The sequence below is a fragment of the Penicillium robsamsonii genome, assembly GCF_028829455.1.
Source record: "Penicillium robsamsonii strain IBT 29466 chromosome Unknown utg000005l_segment0_segment0, whole genome shotgun sequence".
In the NCBI taxonomy this organism is placed as follows: Eukaryota; Fungi; Ascomycota; class Eurotiomycetes; order Eurotiales; family Aspergillaceae; genus Penicillium; species Penicillium robsamsonii.
In genome coordinates, this window is record NW_026643223.1 from 1,948,490 (window position 1) to 1,960,583 (window position 12,094).

At 52.6% G+C, this 12,094-nt stretch overlaps 6 protein-coding genes across 6 annotated transcripts; 5 read left to right on the forward strand and 1 right to left on the reverse strand.

Annotated features, from left to right (window-relative positions):
- Positions 1–999: 999 nt before the first annotated feature.
- On the forward strand, positions 1,000–6,613 carry tpcC (non-reducing polyketide synthase tpcC; the record flags this gene model as incomplete). Its single annotated transcript, XM_057233040.1, has 4 exons — positions 1,000–1,376; positions 1,445–2,849; positions 2,909–5,275; positions 5,339–6,613. Coding segments are annotated over 4 exons (5,424 nt in total), but the record flags the coding sequence as incomplete, so codon positions are not given.
- Positions 6,614–7,258: 645 nt separating this feature from the next.
- On the forward strand, positions 7,259–8,212 carry tpcM (methyltransferase tpcM; the record flags this gene model as incomplete). Its single annotated transcript, XM_057233041.1, has 1 exon — positions 7,259–8,212. One exon carries the CDS (start codon positions 7,259–7,261, stop codon positions 8,210–8,212), a length of 954 nt encoding a protein of 317 aa, XP_057082583.1.
- Positions 8,213–8,437: 225 nt separating this feature from the next.
- N7447_008780 (uncharacterized protein) lies at positions 8,438–8,956 on the forward strand (the record flags this gene model as incomplete). Its single annotated transcript, XM_057233042.1, has 2 exons — positions 8,438–8,644; positions 8,717–8,956. 2 exons carry the CDS (start codon positions 8,438–8,440, stop codon positions 8,954–8,956), a joined length of 447 nt encoding a protein of 148 aa, XP_057082584.1.
- Positions 8,957–9,169: 213 nt separating this feature from the next.
- On the forward strand, positions 9,170–9,979 carry tpcG (oxidoreductase tpcG; the record flags this gene model as incomplete). The annotated part of the gene is made up of 1 exon (XM_057233043.1): positions 9,170–9,979. The coding sequence occupies one exon, from the start codon at positions 9,170–9,172 to the stop codon at positions 9,977–9,979; it is 810 nt and encodes a 269-aa protein (XP_057082585.1).
- Positions 9,980–10,207: 228 nt separating this feature from the next.
- N7447_008782 (Glucose/ribitol dehydrogenase) lies at positions 10,208–11,005 on the reverse strand (the record flags this gene model as incomplete). Its single annotated transcript, XM_057233044.1, has 1 exon — positions 10,208–11,005. The coding sequence occupies one exon, from the start codon at positions 11,003–11,005 to the stop codon at positions 10,208–10,210; it is 798 nt and encodes a 265-aa protein (XP_057082586.1).
- Positions 11,006–11,301: 296 nt separating this feature from the next.
- On the forward strand, positions 11,302–11,932 carry N7447_008783 (Scytalone dehydratase; the record flags this gene model as incomplete). Its single annotated transcript, XM_057233045.1, has 3 exons — positions 11,302–11,338; positions 11,413–11,510; positions 11,579–11,932. 3 exons carry the CDS (start codon positions 11,302–11,304, stop codon positions 11,930–11,932), a joined length of 489 nt encoding a protein of 162 aa, XP_057082587.1.
- Between the last annotated feature and the right edge of the window lie 162 nt (positions 11,933–12,094).

Genomic DNA, 12,094 nt, shown 5'->3' on the forward strand with positions numbered 1-12,094 from the left:
TTCTCTTCTCTGTGAGGGCACTCACTGTGTATATTCCTCCTATACTGGATATGGCGGACATCAAGGATACCAAGGTTCTTTATGAACGCCCACATGGTCGAGACTAGGGGATCCATATCAGGAAGAAGAAAATTATGTTTGTTCTGGGGTTTATTTGACACAATTAGTAACACCATGAGCGGAGGTCCTGGGTATTAGTAAGGTGTTAACGATCGGGATTTCGAGCCCTTCTCGTATTCCTCGGCACATATGAGGATGAGACCAGACGTTTACCACAGCCTTGAAATGAGTTGGGTGCGAGGAGGGTGGGATATATGAACGTATTGGAAGCCTTTGTCACGATGAGATAGGGGGAGGTTAGGAAAGAACTTCGAGCACGTAAAAATCCTCAACTACAGGCATCTTCATCTTCATATACGACTACCACCACCACCTAGTATTAATACTAACACGGGTCCTTAATTTGTGCCGTTGATATAGAAAAAAGGATGGTGAAAATATATTATCAAGGCCGAGAGACACAACACAGATAATTTCACGAGCAAAATGTCGAGACGCAGTAACTTACAATGATTTATAACACAGACAATACCAGGACAAGCAGCGTCACGTAGAGACAGTGGTGCTGACGAAGGAATATCAATAAACAGCGTGCTGAGGGAGTCTCTGCTCTGTTCTCCTGGAAGGCCACAAAGGCAACTAGGGCCAACTCTCGGATAGTAATCGATGCTCGGGATGAACCACGGGCATTTCGGGGCGGGTGAATTGGAGAGATGACAACTGGGAGCTGAGTGGCGTAGTTAGCCCCGAAGTGATCACTTGTACTTAGGTATGGCTTAATGGAAGCGCTCTAACAGTATCATAATCGGTTTGCCACCCTTTCTCTCAAAAACGTCCAGTCTTTAGAGGTCTCTCTCATTTGCATCCAGCTGGCCCAGGAGGTGATTCACCCATATTGGACACCTTAGCCTTTTCTTTCTGTTTCAACCAATTGGTAGTCAGAAAACCTCTTCATACCCTGGTATGATGCCCATCTATACCCCGACTATCAGTTCAGATTCCGACAGGGACCCTCACAGGATGAGGCTCGTCTATTTCAGCAACGAATTCCCAAGGGACGACCTGATGGACATATTCCGTCGTCTACACAACCACAGCAAATCTCATGACCAGCAGACTTTGGCCGAATTTATATCTAGGGCCACTTGGGCCATCAAAGACGAAGTTCGGCAGCTATCTACCGAGCTGAAGGGGCTGATCCCACCATTTGATACCCTCTTAAGCTGGGCAGAAGACACAGAGCTTCGGGAAGGCTTGATCTGCGGCGCCGTCGATGGGGTGCTGCTAGTTGTCGTTCAACTGGCGACTTACATTGGGTAAGTAGTATAGATCAACCATACAGCTTAACATGTCTGTTCCATTGCTAACTATTCTCCGCTATCAGTTATGCAGAGAAGCATCCGGAAGAGCTGCTGACTGACTTTTCAAACACGGGTCTCGCTGGTCTGGGTATCGGCCTTCTGGCATCGACTGCTGTCTCATTGTCCTCAACGTTGGCTGATTTGCCTCGCGCGGGGGCAGACGCCGTCCGCCTAGCCTTCCGTCTGGGAATCCACGTCCAGGGTGTCTCTGCAAACCTGGAAGCCCGTGAGCTGTCAGAGCGTCCAGCCACGTGGGCATATGTCGTCCATAATGTGGACCCAGATGTCGCGCAAAAGGAGCTCGATACCATCCACTCTGCACAGGAGATTCCCGAAACCGGCAAGATCTTTGTCAGCGCCGTCAGCCGGACTTCGGTCACGGTGAGCGGTCCACCAGCCAGGTTAAATGCGCTGTTCAACACGTCGGACTTCTTCCGGGACTCCAAGTTCATTCCACTGCCAGTCTATGGCGGCCTCTGCCATGCATCACATGTCTACAGCCTGCGGGATACGCAGATCATCGTCCAGCGCAGCTCCTTGAGCACAGTTAGCACAAATTCTTGGCCGGCGACACCAGTATACTCTACTAGTACTGGTCTATACTACCAAGCCAAGAACGCCACCGAGCTGTTCGAAGCTGTAGTCTCGGAGCTTCTCACCCAGGCCATCTCCTGGGACCGTGTCATATTTGGTGCGGTCCAGAGAGTTGAAACCGCGGGTGCCTCGGAACTAGCGCTGTATAGCTTTGGCAACTCGATTCCTCTCAACGACCTAACCACGGCGTTGCAAAGTAGTATCACAAACCCCGAAGTCTCCGTTAACAACCTTATGACATGGGTCACCCAGGTCGCGCCAGCAGACAAAATGCCACGCAGCCCTGCACAGTCCAAGCTCGCCATCGTCGGCATGTCGTGCAGACTCCCTGGGGGTGCGACAAACACCGAGAAGTTCTGGGAGATTTTAGAGAAGGGGTTGGATGTCTCGCGGCAAATCCCAGCAGACCGGTTCGATGTGGAGACACACTACGACCCAACCGGCAAGGATCTCAATAAGACGACGACCCAGTATGGCTGCTTTATTGATGAGCCTGGTTTGTTCGACGCGCCGTTCTTCAACATGTCCCCCCGTGAATCTCAGGTTGCAGATCCACAGATGCGTTTGGCTCTTGTCACGGCGTACGAGGCGCTAGAGCGTGCTGGGTATGTTGGGAATCGAACTGCGGCCACACAGTCGCAGCGCATCGGTACATTCTACGGCCAAGCCGCAGATGATTATCGTGAGGTAAATCAAGGCCAAGAGGTTAGCACCTACTATATCCCAGGTGGTTGTCGAGCCTTTGGCCCTGGCCGTATCAACTACTTCTTCAAGTTTGCTGGTCCCAGCTACAGCATTGATACTGCATGCTCTTCAGGCCTTGCAGCGATCGAGGTAATATATGCACTGATCCATATGCATAGGAGAGAAACTAACCAATAAACTATCTTCAGGTTGCCTGCCAAGCCCTTTGGAACGGTGCCGTGGATACTGCTCTCACAGGAGGCGTCAACGTGTTGACTAACCCCGACGGCTTTACTGGACTGTGCAACGGCCACTTCCTCACCAAGGGACACAACGCGTGTAAGACATGGGATGCCACTGCCGATGGGTACTGCCGTGCGGATGGCATTGGAAGTCTTGTTATTAAGCGACTCGAAGACGCCGAAGCAGACAATGATAATATCTTGGGCGTCATTCTCGGCGCCGGCACAAACCATTCTGCAGAGGCAGTCTCTATTACCCACCCGCATAGCGGCCACCAAGCCTATCTATCTCGTCAGGTTCTTCGACAGGCTGGCATAGACCCCTTGGATGTGTCCTACATCGAGCTCCACGGCACCGGCACCCAAGCTGGCGACCATGAGGAGATGCAGGGCATCCTAGACGTATATGCTCCACTCGTCCGGCGTCGCAGCAAGGATCAGCCCTTGCATATTGGTGCGGTTAAGGCAAATGTCGGCCACGGCGAGTCTGTCGCGGGGACCACTGCATTAATCAAGGTGCTTCTGATGCTCCAAAAGAGCGCCATTCCGCCACATATCGGCATCAAAACGGAGATTAACCCCCGGTTCCCTCAGGACTTTGATAAGCGCAATCTCCATATTCCAACAAAGATGACATCTTGGCCCCAAGTGTCTGGAAAGAAGCGCATAGTAGCAGTCAACAATTTCGGCGCCGCGGGTGGCAACACCGCTATGCTCCTAGAGGAGGCGCCGGTTCGCGATATCACTGAGGCAGACCCGCGCCAGACTCACATTATCACTGTCTCTGCCAAGGTCAAGACGTCCTTAGCGGGGAATATTGAGCGCTTGATTGCCCATCTTAATGTCCATCCTGATGTTAGCCTGGCTGACCTATCGTACACAACGACTGCCCGCCGCTATCATCACACGCACCGTGTCGCGATCACCACCTCTAACGTCCCCCATCTGAAGAAGCAGTTGAATGCTATTTTGGAGAAAGTGGATTCAATTAAACCTGTTGGAAAGTCTGGCCCCCCACTAGTCGCATTTAGCTTCACCGGTCAAGGCGCGTCGTACAAGTCGATGAGTCTGGAGCTATACCGTGATGTGCCTACCTTCCGAGAGTGTATTGAACATCTTGACTCAGTCGCTCAAGGCCAGGGCTTTCCATCCTTTATTCCAGCTCTTGACGGGTCGTGCCCTAAGGACCATGCTCACTCTGCCGTCATTACCCAACTTGCCTTAGTCTGTACTGAGATTGCTCTGGCCAAATATTGGGCTTCTCTGGGAGTTGAGCCAGATGTTATTATCGGTCATAGCCTCGGTGAGTACGCAGCAATGCACATCGCCGGTGTTATCACCGCTAGTGATACTATATTTATGGTCGGACGCCGGGCCCAGATGCTCGAGGAGAGGTCTGAGAGTGGCAGCCATAATATGATGGCCGTTCGGGCTGCTCTTGCACAGATTGCTAAGAGCGCAGAGGGCAAGCCGTACACAGTCGCTTGTATCAACAGCCCGTCAGATACGGTACTTAGCGGGACGAAGAAGCAGATAGATGATATCGCAGTCTCCCTTCAGAAGGCCGGCTACCAGTGTATCAAGCTGGACGTTGCATTTGCCTTCCACTCCGAGCAGATGGACCCTATTTTGGATGATTTCGAGGCCATTGCAACAACAGGCGTCATTTTCCAGGAGCCTAGAGTACCTGTGATCTCTCCCCTTCTCGGCAAAGTCATTTTTGACGGCAAGACGCTGAATGCGAACTACGTGCGCCGGGCCACCAGGGAGACTGTTGACTTCCTCTCTGCGCTAGAAAATGCCCAGAAGGTTTCCACAATTAGCAATGACACTGTCTGGATTGAAATTGGGCCGCATCCGGTGTGTACCGGTTTCATCAAAACAACCATCCCGTCCACTGAGCTCGCTATCCCATCGATCCGCCGTGGGGACGATAACTGGAAAACCATGGCGGAGAGCATGGCTGCTCTACACCTGGCCGGTGTAGAAGTCGGGTGGAACGAGTTTCATCGCCCGTTCGAGCGCAGGCTCCGCCTCTTGGATCTGCCGACGTATGCTTGGAATGATAAGAACCACTGGCTGCAGTATAACGGGGATTGGTGTTTGACCAAGGGCAATACATTCTATGACACCGAGAAGAAAGCTGCCCGAGCCAAGACGGCGCCAAAAGCGCTACCAGCTAGTGAGATTCAAACCACGACAGTGCAGCAGATTATCGAGGAGAGGTTAGATGGCTCTGCTGGTATGGTCGCCATCCAGTCGGATCTTATGCAGGCAGACCTTCTGGCTGCCGCCCATGGGCACAGCATGAATAACTGCGGTGTCGTCACATCGGTAAGTTTTCAACTGTTACGAGACCCTTTTTCGGGCTTAATTTGCTAATTTTCTCGTCTATAGTCCATCCACGCCGATATTGCATACACCCTCGGCAGCTATCTACACCGCAAGCTGAACCCCAAGGCCAAGAAGGATATCAGCATGAACATTGCCAATCTCGTTGTCACCAAGGGTCTTGTCGCGCAATCTAACAAGAAGATCCCCCAGCTATTCCGCGTGACTGCTACCACTGCTGATGTTGGCTCTGGAGTCGTCGACTTGACCTGGCAGAACGTAGACAATGATGGCCACGCTCATGAGCCCTTCGCCACCGCCAACATTTATTACCAGAACGATGTCTCCGAGTGGCTCTCGTCGTGGGCCCCCCTCGCGCACCTCATCCAGAGTCGGATCGAAGCGCTCGAGCACCTGGCGACGCAAGCCAGAGCTAGCCGCTTCTCGCGCAACATGGCATACACCCTCTTCGCCAGCAACCTGGTGACCTATGCGGACAAGTACCGCGGCATGCAATCCGTTGTCCTGCATGACCTTGAAGGATTCGCCGACGTGCAGCTTACCACCCAAGAGAGCGGCATCTGGACTGTCCCACCGTACTTTATAGATAGTGTCGCGCACCTCGCAGGTTTCATCATGAACTGCTCCGACGCCATTGACACGGCTAACAACTACTGCGTCACTCCCGGCTGGAGCGCGATGCGCTTCGCAAAGCCTCTGATCCCAGGCGCCCGGTATCGTTCGTATGTCAAGATGATCCCGACAACCGAGGACCCGACGATCTACTTAGGCGACGTATACGTCCTGCAAGAAGACGGGGCCATTGTCGGCGTAGTGAATGGTATTCAATTCCGTCGCTACCCTCGCATTCTGCTTAACCGGTTCTTCTCGCCGCCGGATAAAATGGCTGCGATGGAGGGTAAACTGCCTAACTCTCAACCACTACCAGCACCAGAACCAACACCGGCACCGGCACCAAAGCCGGTCCTCCCTACACACGCCTCCGGCCTCGGAAGTGACTCTGAGCCCCCCGCCGCTCCGCCGAAGGATGTCTCACCCGCTGCCACAGATGTTGCGGCAGCTCCATCCATCGAGGCCGCCGCTGCGTCGGGCAGTATCACCGCGAGGGCCATCATGCTTATTGCCAACGAGGTTGGTCTAGATATTGCTGATATGGAAGATGGGGCTGGGTTCGCTGAGCTAGGTATTGACAGTCTCATGTCGCTGGTCATAGCAGAGAAGTTCCGGACCGAGCTGGATGTCAAGGTCAGCGGGAGCCTGTTCTTGGATTATGAAACGATTGGGGATTTGAAGGAGTGGTTGGACGAGTATTATAGCTAGCCTAAAGGAGAGAAGACAGATTTTACTAGTATTGAAGGTGGACATGATTGATTGATGGAGCTATAGTTTGGTGCTACGCTTTCGAGTTGATTGATAAATTACGTCCGTATATTCGTGAAGTATGATAGTGGTGATACTAGCAGATACCTGAATTATTCTTCCATTTAAGAGCTATTCAATTGGTTTGTAATCTGTCATGTAGTGGTTATTTAGGGTCACTTAATGGACCATGTATATTGATTGCGTCTTCACATCCCCGTGTATGACGATGCCCCCTGTTCTAGGGAACAACCTTTCACCCCATTGTCCACCAGAATATGAGTTTGTATTTCAGACCGTTCTACTGTCCATTTTCACTGAGGTAATGGACGGAGGCTCATCCGGAGTGGGTTCAGTTACGCCGATACCCTTTATCCCGCCTGGACGTCTACCTAGACTGATAATACCCCGAACAATGTCCCGACAATCAGAACCATTTCTCGTCCCTATGCAGAGAATATAATCCTAATTCATTACAGGACTGGGGTCGTCAGGCGGATTCGCACACTGAGCTTCACAGTGATTCTCAAATATTATTGAACCAGCCATACTGCACAGCTTCTGCCACTGTTGTGTGCCTCGTTTAACCCACATCTCATTTCTGCGATGGGCAAGGTTGCGGCAGCCTCACAACTGCCCGGCATGGACACATCCAGCCGGATATTCGCCCAGGATGATGAGTTCTGGGACAACTATTCGCGTGGCCGACCCCAAGTCCCGGATACCTTCTGGGACCGCATCTGGAGCTTTCACGAGACCAAAGGCGGCGCTTTTGACACCGTTCATGACATCGGTGCGGGGAACGGGCCTTACGCCCAGCTACTACGCTCTCGCTTCGCTAACGTCATCGTATCCGACATCGTGGCCGACAACATTGGTCTCGCCCAGGACCGCCTCCGGGGCCAGGCTGGATTTGCCTTCCGCACCGCCGCGCTGGAGGACGCCGACGACATCCCCGCCGGCAGCATAGACATGGTCTTTGCGGCGAACGTCATGCATTTCGCCGAGCCGCAGCACGACGCAATGGAGACAATCGCGCGCCAGCTGCGGTCCGGAGGCACGTTTGTGGCGTCGCTGTTTGGGCCCGCTCGCTTTCGCGATGCAAAGGTGCAGGATCTGTGGGAGCGGCTCAGTCACCAGGGGGGCAGGGAGCTTCTCCGCGTGTCTGAGGATCCGGACCAGGTGGTCAAGATCATGGCACGGACGCAGGACCAATACAATGTCGCGCCACTTGACCGGGCGCTTTTTGGCGACGAGGTCCGCATCCATGTGAATATGGAACATGGAGGCATTCAAGGGATGTTGCCACCGGAATTTGCGCACTGGAATCAGGAGCCGGATTACGGCGCGGGCGACCATGACTCGCATGAGGAGATGGAGGGATGGACCTTTGAGACGGACCTGCAGGGCGTGACGGAGCATTTTGGGTCCTTTCCATTTATCTCGCGGTTTTCGGACGCTTTGGCGGACTTGTTCCAGGAGTTGAACGAGTTGCTGGCTAGCGAGAAGACTGTCAAGGGCTATTTTCCTGTCATGATCATTTTAGCCACTAGAAAATAGACTGTTTTCTATATTAATTACAGTTATAATATGTGGATTTGTAGTCAACCGGTAGTAGTAAATAGTAAAATATCAATAAATGATCCCAACTCTCAGTCAACTTGCCGGTATGTTGGTAATAGCCCGAGATATACAGACATACTATATAAAGGGAATGAGTATGTTCCAACCACTTGTGAACTACTTGTACTTGTCACTTCACTTAGATTGACTATATACATCAACATGCCTGCTCCCGCCCACATTCAGGGAGACACTATCGACAAGTTCCTCGCAGCATGGAAGGATGGCAACGCCCAAGGGACTATCGGCCTCTGGTCCGATGAGTTTGAGCAGCAACTACTGCCTCACTCGCTGCAACAGCCAACTCGATCCCGAAGCCACGCCGAATTCTTCTATCCTAAGCTAGTAAATGGGTTGACAAACTGGAAGGTAAGCGCACATTTCACACATTTGTACAATTCCACAGTCCAAAGAATCAAAAAAAATTAATCCTATGGCTAGCTGGACATCAAGCATATCGTCCACGACGCAGCCAACGGTACGGCCGCAGTGTATGCAACCTCGTCCGCAGATACGCCGATTCCCGAAGAGAAATGGACGAACGAATATGCCATCTTTGTGTGGTTGAGCGAGGATGGACTGAAAGTGCAAAGGTTGGAGGAAATGGTGGACTCTTCGTTCTATAACCACTTCTTCCCCTTGTTCCAAAAGCACCTGGCAGAGCAGGGGGGTCTCCAGTAGATACACCTTGCATTACAGACAGATACTATGTTTTACTAGTACATGATGGAGATCCAATCGTCCGAACTTTACCGGGACAAATGTGCCGCCGAGTAGCATGGTAATCGTCTAATACTCCGAGGGGTAATATAGAAACAATCATCAGCTCGCCAGTTGAATGATCAACGTCGATTCTCCTGTAGCAGTAGGTGAGCTGATAAGGAAAACGAAAACATGCCCTCCCCCAACATCTATGCCGTCTTGGGCTCCACCGGAAATTGTGGCACGGCACTCATCCAAAACCTCCTTCGGAATCCCAACGCCCACGTCCACGCCTACTGTCGCAACCGGCCCAAGCTTCTCCGTCTCTTACCCAGCCTCGACGACGAAAAGAGAGTCAAAATTTTCCAAGGCAGCATCCAGGACAGTGCCCTTTTGACCTCATGTCTGAGTGACTGCCGGGTGGTGTTCCTAGTGGTCTCCACCAACGACAACATCCCCAACTGTCATCTCGCCCAAGACACGGTCACGGCCGTAATCCGATCGCTCCGTAGCATCAGGGAGCAGACGAACCTCGGGGACAATAAGCCACAGAAACTACCCAAGCTCGTCCTGCTGTCATCCGCGACCATTGACGACCACTTCTCCCGCCACGTCCCATACCTCCTCCGACTAGTCCTCCTCCGTTCGGCCTCGCACGTCTACAACGACTTGATCGAGACCGAAAAGATCCTTCGCGCGGAAGGGGACTGGCTGACGACCATATTTGTCAAGCCGGGCGCGCTCTCTATCGATATTCAGCGAGGACATGCGCTAAGCCTGACCGACGAGGACAGCCCCCTGTCCTACTTGGACCTGGCGGCTGCAATGATTGAGGCCGCAGAGGACGTGAATGGGAGCTATGACATGCGGGATGTGAGTGTGGTTAATGCAAACCAGAAGGCCAAGTTCCCGAGGGGAACTCCGATGTGTATCTTCATGGGGCTGCTGCGACACTTTTTTCCATTTCTGCACCCTTACCTGCCGTTAAACACGGGGCCGTAATAGTTTCCTTTCATCGTGAGGCGATAGACAGATTTTATATATCGAGAGGTCGTGGTAGAGACGGCTACATATTATTAGGGCTAGGGTTATGGATACGTGATTTGGGGATTGCCATGATTTTGAGAACGATTGAGAACGAACAACACGTAATGAGTATAGTAGTATTTATTGCATGATTTATTCCATGTTCTCTATGGCAAAATCCATGTTGTTATTCCAATACCATCATCACGCCGCGCCGCCGTCCAGAGTAATGACCTTGCCATTCACCCACTCCCCCTCCTTACTCACCAGAAACCCAACCACGCCAGCAATATCCTCCGGGAACCCATTCCGATGCAACGGCGATGCAAAAGCCGCCATGTGCTGGCGCTCCTCGGCCGTGAACTTCTCTCCGTCGGGAATATAGTGGTGCGACACGGCGTGGAACATATCCGTCACGGTGCCCCCCGGCGCAACCCCATTGACCGTGATCTTCTTATCGCCGCAGTCCTTGGACAAAATCCGCACAAACGAGTCAATCGCACCCTTGGAGGCTGAGTAGAGCGAGTGCCGCGGGACACTAAAGTCCTTAGACGTGTTGGACGACGTAAGTACGATGCGCCCGCCCTCCTGCAACACGCGGTAGGCCTCGCGGGCCACGAAAAACTGGCCGCGCGTGTTAAGGCTAAAGACGCGGTCAAACTCCTTCTCTGTCACGTCCTTGAGGTGGCCGAAGCTGACCACGCCCGAATTGCTGACGGCGATGTCGAGCTGGCCAAAGTGCGCCACGGCAGCGTCGAAGAGCTTGGCCGTCTGCGACACGTCACGGACATCCGCCTGAATGGCAATCGCGTCCGAGTTGAGGCGCTTGATCTCGGCCACGACCTTTTCGGCGTGTTCGGCTGAGTGGGCGTAGTTGACGACGACTTTGGCGCCCAGACGACCGAGTTGGATGGCGATTGCTGCCCCGATGCCACGGCCTGAGCCGGTGACGAGCGCGACTTTACCGTCTAGGCGACCGGGGATGTAGGGGGTAGTTGACATATTGATGTAGATGTAGAAGTATCACTAGAATGGATAGTGCCTTTTTGGGGATGAAAAAGCCAGCCATGGCCCTTTTTAATAGATCATATATTCTCTATAATCAAGAATCACGGAATCACGGCGTCTACCATGTCCGACTCCTCCCGAAATGGCGAGTTTGTCTCGGGAGGTCAGACTCGGGACATTAGATATATGCCGAAGTATGGATCAAGAGGAAGATAAAAGCCAATTATGTGGTTTTTCTTTTTCATTGTCTAAGTTTTGACACCCTCCTCCATCACTACTAGTCAGTAATCATGACCAAAGCCGCCTACCAGCCCCCTGCGTATGAAGGTACGTACGGATTCTTTTTCTCTCCCTCACTACCTGCCTCTGAACATTAACAAGCTGGATCAATTCCAATTCAGCCATCGCAGGCTGTCAACTTGCACTCTTTGAATGGGCCGAAAGCTACGACAGCAAGGACTGGGACCGCCTTGCCAAGTGCATCGCCCCAACACTGCACGTACGTACTTACCCTTGCCCTATTCCCCAAAACCTTCAGCCACGCCACCAGTTACCTGACGTGAGTAGATCAACTACAGCTCCGTGATGGGCCAGGAATGGGAGTCCATGCCCGCCGACGACTTTGTCGCGCTGGCGTCGAGCACCAATTTCCTCGGCAACGCGCGCATCAAGACGCAGCACTTGATCGGGGCCTCGAAATGGGTGCAGACGGGAGAGGATACGGTCACGGGGTATCACCAGATGCGCGTGGCGCATCAGAAGTATGGCGATGAGGCGCTGACGGAGGTGTTGGTCAAGGGCCATGCACATGGGAAGGCGACGATTCAGTACCGGAGGGTGGAGGGCGAGTGGAAGTTTGCGGGACTGGAACCGGATATTCGATGGAAGGAGCATGATGTTGATGGAATCTTTCACGAGTAGCTATTATGAGACCTAGCCATCACGATAGATGTTGTCTCCAGTCTGTTGATAGAGAGATCAAGATACCTAGGCCGTGAACCCCTATGCGATGTGGGTTGGGAGGTTATATACCCAGGGCAACCACAAAAGCATATAAGCGCAATCCTCCTTGGCCATTTAGGT